The sequence below is a fragment of the Trypanosoma grayi genome, assembly GCF_000691245.1.
Source record: "Trypanosoma grayi strain ANR4 Tgr_678_V1, whole genome shotgun sequence".
Lineage (NCBI taxonomy): Eukaryota > Euglenozoa > Kinetoplastea > Trypanosomatida > Trypanosomatidae > Trypanosoma > Trypanosoma grayi.
Window position 1 is genome coordinate 1 of NW_008826297.1, and position 9,533 is coordinate 9,533.

General features: G+C 46.6%; 3 protein-coding genes across 3 annotated transcripts; all 3 read right to left on the minus strand.

The window, feature by feature from the left end:
* On the minus strand, positions 1-4,270 carry DQ04_06781000 (antigenic protein; the record flags this gene model as incomplete). Its single annotated transcript, XM_009314867.1, has 1 exon — positions 1-4,270. A coding segment is annotated over one exon (4,270 nt), but the record flags the coding sequence as incomplete, so codon positions are not given.
* Positions 4,271-4,690: 420 nt separating this feature from the next.
* Positions 4,691-6,142, minus strand: DQ04_06781010 (hypothetical protein; the record flags this gene model as incomplete). Its single annotated transcript, XM_009314868.1, has 1 exon — positions 4,691-6,142. One exon carries the CDS (start codon positions 6,140-6,142, stop codon positions 4,691-4,693), a length of 1,452 nt encoding a protein of 483 aa, XP_009313143.1.
* Positions 6,143-6,704: 562 nt separating this feature from the next.
* Positions 6,705-8,471, minus strand: DQ04_06781020 (viral A-type inclusion protein; the record flags this gene model as incomplete). Its single annotated transcript, XM_009314869.1, has 1 exon — positions 6,705-8,471. The coding sequence occupies one exon, from the start codon at positions 8,469-8,471 to the stop codon at positions 6,705-6,707; it is 1,767 nt and encodes a 588-aa protein (XP_009313144.1).
* Between the last annotated feature and the right edge of the window lie 1,062 nt (positions 8,472-9,533).

The window sequence follows — 9,533 nt, forward strand, 5'->3', positions numbered from 1 at the left end:
CCTTCTCTCGTTTACGAAGGCCCTTCAGCTCAGACAGTAGCTCCTGCATAGAGTGCGTCTGCTCTTCAAATTCCTTCTCTTGCTTCCTAGGTGCCTCCAATTGCGACTGCATCTCCTCCATGGAGTGGCACTGCTCCTTATACTTCTCCTCCGTGCCGCGCAGTGCCTCCAGCTCCGACTGCAGCTCCTCCAGGGAGTGGCACTGCTCCTTATACTTCTCCTCTGTGCCGCGCAGTGCCTCCAGCTCCGACTGCATCTCCTCCATGGAGTGGCACTGCTCCTTATACTTCTCCTCTGTGCCGCGCAGTGCCTCCAGCTCCGACTGCATCTCTTCAAAGATTTCCTTCTCTAGACGGAATTCGTCTACCTGTTTTTCTGTCTCCTCCGGTGGTTGTTTTAAGTGTTCTCGTTCATCGCTGGTAACTGGCAATCTTTGTACATCTTCTTGAGTTTGTTGTGCCGTTTTCAATGGTCTCTCCATATTTGCCGCACCTTCTTCTGTTAGAGAAAGAGGATTTTGTTGTCGAGTAAATTCTTCATTGTGAAGCTGATTGGTTTCTTGGCTGTCTGTATCCGGGCATGGCAATCGTAGATCTGTTCCCCTTGTTTCCCTTGAGGGAGTCATTGTCGCAGAACCTGAATAGCTTGGTTGCAGGGTTTGTAAGTCCAAGTTAAGGTTCTGACTTATTTGTCGAAGACTCTCATGATCTGTTTGGAGTTCCTGGCCGTGGCGGCATATGGCATCAAGCTTCTCAGCAATGAGTCCAAGTGAACTGAAGGTTTCCAACTGCTGCGTTTGTGAGCGACGCAGCACCAGTACTTCCCTTCGAATATCATCGCAGATGAGCCGCAACATCTCTAGTTCTTTCTCTAGTATGCTTTCAGATCTTTGTAACACCTCACATTCACCGGTAGTGGGACACGACGAATCCGCTTCCTCTAGCAGTGCCGTATGTGTGCGTCGCGGCCCCTCAAGCTGCTCAGAACCAAGACTTGCTCTGTTTATTTCCGTTGAAAGAACTTCATCGGGGCTTCGAAGTGGCTTAACCCCGACGTTTGACGTTGCATGGGCTTCGTGGGGTTCTTTAGCGTATTGACTCCTCTCTCGTAAGTCCCGGAGCTCTGCTTCAAGTATCTGAGCTTTGTGAAGTGGTGCTTCTATTTCCGATCTGGTCTCGTGGGTGTCGTAGGGACGCGTATCCAGACCATGTCTTAGAGAGACGCTTGTGGGATGAGTTGTCTCCACGTTAAGATTGGTGAGACGTAGGGCTTTCACCTCTGTCTCAAGCTCATCCTTTGCACGGGCAAGGTCCGCAAGCTCCCGCTTTCTATCGGCACTCTCAGCTGTAACTTCATCAAGCTGAGCTTGAAGCAGAGCAAGCTCGTTTTGCTTTTCCTCGACTTTGCTTACACGATCAAGAACAACAGCATTTTTTCCTTCAAGTGCCGCCTCGAGCTCCTCTTTGGCTAGGCGAAGCATTTTTACTTCCTCCTGCAGTGCGGCATCATCTCCTTTATCATCACCCGACCTCTTGAATATGTCAATGTTTTCTTTTCTGGCTCTAGTTTCACGTTCAGCGTATTGCACGGTCTTATCCAGGTCTTTGTTGGCACATTGCAGTTCCTTTTCCACCTCAAGCTGGTGCTCCAGGGCACCCTCGACTACTGCAACTTCGTCAATGTCAACGTCAACCTCTGTCGTTGCACGCTGACGCTCCCATAAGTCACTCTCCCCTGCAGTGTCGCTTATTCGAACAGTCGCCCGCTCGCCCTGCAGCTCGTCCACAAGACACCGCAGATGCGCGTTTTCTTTCCGTAGTTCAGCTTCTTCTGCGGTTGCTTTGTCAAGACTTGCCTGAAGTACGGCGACTTTTCGTTGCTTTTTTGCAAGGTCGCTTTCTCGCTCTACACCGCTTGCTCGCAGAGTTTCCAGCTCGCTTTGCAAATCATTTATGAAACGGCGCAGGCTCTCGAGCTCCTGCCGCAGAGAGACTTCAGCCGCGAATGCCTTCGCCTGTCTCCGAGGCGCCCCCTCTATTTTAGGTCCGCAGGGCGGATTACCCGGTTGTGCCGCAGTTGTCTTCACAGGCCTTTCTTTTTCTTCTTCGTCTTGCTTCATTACGCCGTGCTCCTCTACATGGCTCAACTCCTTTGACGGTAGAATTCTGCAGCATTGCGTTTTTGTGAGTTCGCGTTGATGAGGGGAGTCGCCGCTAGACCGCGCCGTTTTCGGCTGAGGTTCAGTCTCCTCTCCTGAACGGCGCGAGCTATCCGATTGAGCTTCGATCTTCTCTTTGGAATGGGACAGTTCCTCTACTTCAGTCTTGCCTAAATTTGCTTCGTGTTCATATTCCGCAAGTGCACTTCGAAGCTGGTCAAATTCCTCGTTTGCCTTGCCAAGTCCGACTTTCGCCCTGTGATGTCTGTCGTATAGCTGATTCGTCAAGCAAAATGAGTACATAGATAATAGGCGATCGATTTCAGCTGAGTTACAGTCCGTGCTATGGGTCACATCGAATTCGGCGTGTAGCTTACCTACGATGCACTTCACCTCCAACACACGCCCTGGACTCTTTCCACAACACTCAGTCAGATCACGGGTAAGCATCTGGCGAAGCTCGTGTGGGCAAGCTCGCATGACAGACTCCCAATCGTCGCCATCAAGGCAGATGTGATGACGAGTCGTCACGCACTCCAGGCTGTGCACCACTGCGTCTTCGGACAACACAGAATCGTCCCTCTGAAGCAGAGGAATTTCACACCGTGCTTCATTTGGCTTCCACTCGTCTGACATAGACATATGACTTAAAGCAAAGGGATTTTGCCCAAAATCCGCGGCGGGGCGGTGGAGTGCATCCGGTATGCCGCGTGTTTCCGGAGACGCTTCTTGTCGCATGATACCCTGAATTGTTATTTGAAGTACACTGTTGATTTGTTTTACATGACTTAGTTCCGGCTCAATTTTAGACTTGTTGGCATCAAGGTCCGTAAGTTTTTTTTCAAGAGCCTCATTGGAGTGTTGAATTTGGTTAAGCATGTCAAGAATTTCCTCAAGCTGTGTTTGGTGTTCNTTTTCAGTATTCAGTGCATCCTTGAGTCGTGCTTCAACAAGCATCTTCTCCTTTTCACATGCGTGGAGTTGCTGGATGAGCGCCTCATTTTCAACCTGAACGCTCTGCAATAGTTGGTGAAGCTCAATGTTTTCTTGATCCTGTTTTACCTTTTCTTTCTCCTCCTTCATCCGAAGACTTTTCTGGTCCTCTGCAAGGTCTTCGTGCTTTTTCTGAAGCTCGGTATACGGAGAAGAGCTGGAGCCCAATTCGCCAGCCCGACGCGTGCTGTCGCGCCCACCCTCGCCACGATGCGATGAAATGTACTCGAGCAACTCCGGTCGATGAATCGCAGCTAATTTTGCGACGTTATACGGCGTTGGAAGCCCCGTGATTATAGAAGAAGAAAGAATTGTTTTTTCCTCTGAACGAATTGGCACATCTTCATCTGTGTCACTCTCGAGCGCATGAATGTGGCGCTGTACATCCTCAATCTCACGGACGAGGCGCTCTACTTGTTCACGAGCTTGGGAATCGAGTATATCGTTTGGTGTTTTTCCCGCAGCAAAAAATTTTAATTGTGCCTGTACCCAATTGTGAAGTGGCCCCGCTGCTCGCGAAGCCTTGTGGGCAGCTTCACTGCTGATATTCATACTACTGCAGCGTTCAATAAGTTCTGTTCGGCGCTTCAGGGATAATTTTGAAGAGTCGAACTCCGACACAAGCGAAATAAACCCCGAGCGCCTGATGACGCTTTGAACCGCAGACCAAGTATAAGGATGAGGACGAGCTCCCAGAATTTCCAGGACATCGTTTAGTATTTTTTCAACAACAACTGGGGGTGTTGTATATGTCTGGACTTCTCGAAAACAGGCGCCTTCGATTCCTTTCACCATCTGCTGAGCCCGTGCAATTTGCCGTTGTATTGCGGCGGCGCGCTCCTTCTCAATGGCAGCTCTCCCACGTTGGAGTTCTTCGCAGAGCTCGAGGAGTCGACTCTTGTATCCTTCAAGTCTCTGCTCCTTATTACCCTGAATATCCCCGTGTGTAACGAAGACACGGGCAACATAATCCGTGAGAAACGTTACGACTCCCGTCTCGTAACACCATGAGTTTCCTCTCAATTCATCAAACGCGACGGAACTTCCCACCGAAATTATGTCTTCTCGGAGTGGGACAGAGAAAGTATTACTGAGCTCATTTCCTCGTTCTGCGATCATGTTTTACAACTGTATTGTTTTTATTTGTCTTTCTTTTTCCCCCTTCTTTGGTTTTCCAACAGACGTGTTCCAGTAAAACTTCGTTTTTCCACTTTATAATGATTTTTGCACTATTTTTGTCGGCGTTGCTCCAAATGATTCTTTAAGAGCTATAGCAAGATGGAAGGGGGTGGCAAATCTTTTCCACCGCCTGGTGGGGTGGCACCTTGTTTGAGTTTGCTTACCAGCCTAAATAAAAAAGACTGAATTGAACGGAAAAAAAAATCCAAAAGAAAGAAGAAATACTTGCGTGCAGAACCCCAACGGGTTTTAAAACGAGCATTATTGTATGAATAATACATGGACTCCAAAACAGGATGTGTATATTCGGTCAGTGCAGGTGACCAACGAAATGTTCATCGTATCACATCAGTGCCATGCTCAGCATTCTGAATCGTTTTTTGGTTGGCCCTCACTACGCCCAATTGAACCGTCACTGCCCTGGCGAAGGAGAAAAACCACAGACTTCGCCAATAACATCTCGCGTCGAGCCATCGAAAGATACTTACGTAGGATATCCACTTCTCCCCTGGCTTCCTCTAACTCTTTAGTCTGTGCTTGCATACATTCCGTCACCTTTGCATGAAGAGTTGAGAGTGCCTCATAATCCCCAATGAGCAACTGATGCTCTCCTTCAAGATTCTTGAAGAGGTGCAGCACATCCATCAACATCTGTTCGTCTTTTAATTTTTGCTCGTATCGTTGCGCACCAACAGACTTTCCATTACGGTTTGCATCCGAGACTTCTTGCAACAAACGCGTCTTTTCTTCCTGGAGCGAAGCCACTTTAGCCTCTAAATGTTCAAATTCAAACCGACCCTTCTTGATGATTGCCGTCTGAACGTTCAGTTTACCAACTTCTTCTTGAAGCAAATTATTTTCAATTTTACACTCCTTAAGCTCTCTCTGGAGCTGTTCACAACGCCTACTAAGAGCGGCAACTTCTTCATCCGGGTCACTCGTTAACGTTCCATCAAGTGAAATCAACTGACTATGCGAAACATTCCATCTCTGTGAGGGTGTCGTATCACTATTATCATCACCACAAGAAAGGACATCCCCGTTCCTTTTGGGTCGGGCCAATGAAACTTGCTTGTCAGAAAAAATGCCCTCAATGACCTGCAAGCATGAAGAAGATATATTTTGAACCGTTTCTGTCCTCCGCAAAAGCCGACCCGACAATATCAGCTGAACATCGCTTTTCAACTCTTGACGTCGCATCTGCGCCTTTCTGATTCCGTTAACGCAGGCATCTATTTGTTGTTTCATTTCGGCGTTATCCGTCGAAAAAAACTGGGCCCTCTGATAATCAAGGTAAGCGGTAACCCATTTTTGCAAAGCACCCACAGCACGAGACTCCCGTGTGCAACTCTCAAAAGAAAACAAGGGGTGTGCAACGTATCGGTCCAAAATTGATTTATACAGATCCTCCCCTATAGGTCTATTGTCAAGGTGACAGAGTGTGTCAACAAAGGAGTTGCTTGAGATGGTACGCTGCACCATCTTCCAGTCCCTGGCAATATCAGAGTTCCGTATTATTGTCACAACAGAGTCGCAGACCAGTCTTGACGACTCTGACACAACACTTAGGCCACTTACATGGAGCCATTGCTTCCTTTCGATGGCGCGCAATCGCCTTTTCGCCCACTGAAGCAGTGTGTGTTCAAGAATAGCAGAGGAACCACCAGATACCCTAGCATCACATTTTTCTCGCAAACGCTTAAGTTTTGATTGCAAACTCTGAATAACGGCATCCTCCTCGGCGATGCGACGGCGCTTGTGATCTAGCGTTGAGACCTCCAAACTTTCGGCGTATTCCACCACTTGCATCATGTGACCCTCTGCACCAACAACACAACCGTAGCATGTGCCATCCTTCTCGCTATTGTAAAAGGCCACCACCCTTCCTAGAAAGGATTCTGGCTTCATGCATAAAAAGGAAAAAAAGAGCTAAAGGCGAAAGAAAAAAACGTATCACCATAAGAAGGTGCTAGCGATTAAGAAAAAAAACTACACTTAAATGTAAACATGCAGCTCCCTTTTTCACCATTTTTTTTTCCAACAAGAAAAAGACGTACTATGGCGTTGATGGAAAGCATCTACTCCTGTTCCTCAAACACATCCTTCATGGCATAAGACCATCCGCACTATGCTACTGTTCAATCTAAATGGGTTGAACACAAACAGGGAAATAAAATAAAAAAATTCTCTACCAGATGAATTCGTGAATTTTGGTTGATTCTTTTTCTTGCTCATTTTCTTTTCCCACTACAATGAAGCATGTTTGTCGGAATAGAAAAAAAAAACATCCCACATAACTACATCACCATTCCCTTTGTTTCATACAGATAAAAAAAAGAGATAAACAGGTGCCCTAATCATAGAAAGTTCACATTTATTGACGATTGTTCATGGTCATCATAACGTCGGCATGATGCAAGTCTTCTGGTGAACTTACCTCAACTCGCCTCAGTAATTCATTGAAGCGCAGTTTTTCATCCTCAATTTCTGCTTCAGTAGGAACTGTCATCTTACCAAAGTCATCACTTTGCATGATAACTTCGACTTGAGCTGCCCTTCTTGCATCCCTTGTTCCAGGATTCTGCGCCACAATGGCAATACGTTGCCGAGGGACACCACGATGCAATGTAGCCATTGTAAAAGAAGCATCTCCAATATGATATTCGCGTGAACTGGTCTTTGGCTTGTAAAAAACATGAAGAGTGATTATGTCTTCATCTGGCTGCGCGAGATAAAATACAAAGGTTTCATCAAATCTTATGACAGACGCTAATTCCTTTACAGACGTCTTATACTTTTCCTTCACTGATTTGACCTTAATAATGATGAATCCAGGCTCTGTAATAGGCCTTCCGTTCCTTAAAACATCGGATAGTTCGACAATTGTGACGGCAAGGTGTGCTCCATCAGCAACAACAGTCCTTTTTCTTTCTTCCGATGTCTGAGTGGTCGGTTGTGAATAGACCAAATGCTCCATGGAACGGCGACGCGCACTACTTCGCGGTGTTCTGGGTGAAAAGCCTCCTGAGGAACGGCCACGAGAATCCTGTTTTTCATCCTGAAGCGCAACGAGCTGCTTCCACAACCCATCATTTGCTTCCCTCATGGTGGCCAGTTGATCATTTAATTCCTGAAGCCTCTTGTCTCTTCCCTTTGCAAGCCCATTCATATCAGCTTTCTTTTGTGCGACAGCTGCCTCAAGCTTCCGCATTCGGTCTTCCATAACACCGTCCTTTGGTGTATCTGTTTGCTTTCGCTGATTGAATTCATCTTCTTTCAAACGATTCTCCAACATACCCAGGCGATCCTGAAGATCCCGTATTTTGTCGTCCTTTTGCTTAATAGCATGCCTCAAATCGTCAACTTGGTCAGCAAGACGGTCTTTTTCAGCTTGGAATTCGTTGATATCCCTCTGGCGCTGCTCTTCTCGTTCATCAAGGCTTCTAATATGTCCACGTAGTTCTTCTTCTTTTACATGTTGATCGCCATTCCCAAGCATGGAGACCAAATCAGCATTTTGGCGAGACAATTTTTGTAAGTGTCTTTTTGTTTCTTCTTCGTTTACCCATACAGCTTCAAGTACCCGCATAACATCCTCCACAGACTCCATTTTGTCTTTCGCCAGCTTATCCACAACTACTGGTTCACCTTTGCTCCGGAAACGCGAGCTCTGCTCATTTTCCTTCAAAATGGGCTCGTGATGCTCTTGTAAGTAGTCTTGTCCCGATCCCTTTCCTGAATTATGCCCAGACGCGCGCTGCCGAACACTCTCAGCTTGAAGAAGTTCCCCAATTTGAGCCTGTTGTTCACTTTGTCGAGCCTCATGAACAGCAAGTTGTTGTTCATGAGCAGCCTTTGATACTGCAATCTCTTCTTCGTAACGCCTCAGGGAATCGCGCAACCTTTGGTTTTCTTGCAAGGTCCTCTCTCTATCTTCGTCGGCATACAAATCTCCTCTATTTTCCCTGTCCAGTTTGACAATTTTGGGAACTGTAGGATTATTCGGCGCTAATGCCAAAAGTACCTCAAGTTCCTTAATACGAACCTCATGTTCATTTGCCCTTTCCTCAACGCGGAAATTCCTGTCTTGCAGTCGATCAATTTCTTCTTGAAGCTTTTCGTTTTCTTTGGAAACATCCATATATTTCTGGTTGATATTTTGATTGAGTACTTCAAGCACCTCAATCTTTCTTACCTTTGTTCTTAGATCCGCTTCAAGTTCATTGATGCGATCCTCTCCATCGTCCAGAACAGATTCCTCGACAGGAACATTGGGAATTGCTCGGCTTGGCCTTCGTTCTCCTCGAAAAGCCGTTACCTCCTCTTTAAAAGAAGCCAATTGATCTTGAAAAGCACGATAAACCTCTTTTCCACCCTGGTCTTTACTACCCTTCAAAGAGTTGATTTCGTTCCGCAATGCATTTTCAAGTTGCCACCATTCCCGGTCCTTGTTACGACATCGTTCCTCTGAAACACGCAACTTTTCTTCCAGCTCAGCAATATCTTCTTTGAGAAGAGCTTGTTGAAGTTGCTGCTCAGTTCCACGTTCCTTCACGTCTCGGCTCTCTCGTTGTTGTGTGGCACCATCAAAACGTTGTACGGATGAAAGCAATTCTTCGTATTCCTGCAAAAGCCTCCCTCTTTCGCTATCCCAAGCTTCTTTAGAAACTGTCCATTGATGTTGCTCTTCACGTAGGCGTTCCTCAATTTCGCCATTGCGCTTTTTGAGGGCAGATATTTGGATTTCAGCTTTCTCTTGCTGTTCAAGAAGGCCCTTTGTCCTTTGTTCAAGCTGTTGTTCTCGTTGGTTTGCCTTGTTGAGTGTCGCACGGACTTCTTGAAGTTCAGATTGCAGCCTGCTGTTTTCTTCTATTAGCTTTACTGCCTCCACACGCACTGTTGAACTGCTGCTGCTTCCCCCTTCGGCTGTCTTCAGCTTCACAAGAAGAGAGTTATTCTCTTCTTCAAGGACCCTCGCATTTCTGTTAGCCAAAGACAACTTGTCTTCGACATCGCTGAGTTCTTTGAGTTGAGCCCTCAAATCTCGGATACGTACTTCCTGCTCATACTCATTAAGTTCCTTCGCCGCAAGGTCCTCCTTTAATTTGGCGCAAGTGTCGTTAAGCTCATCCGTCTTCTGTTTGTATTCGAGAACTTTACGCTGGAGCCAGTCAGTAGATTGTGTTTCCATTTCTTTTTTTTT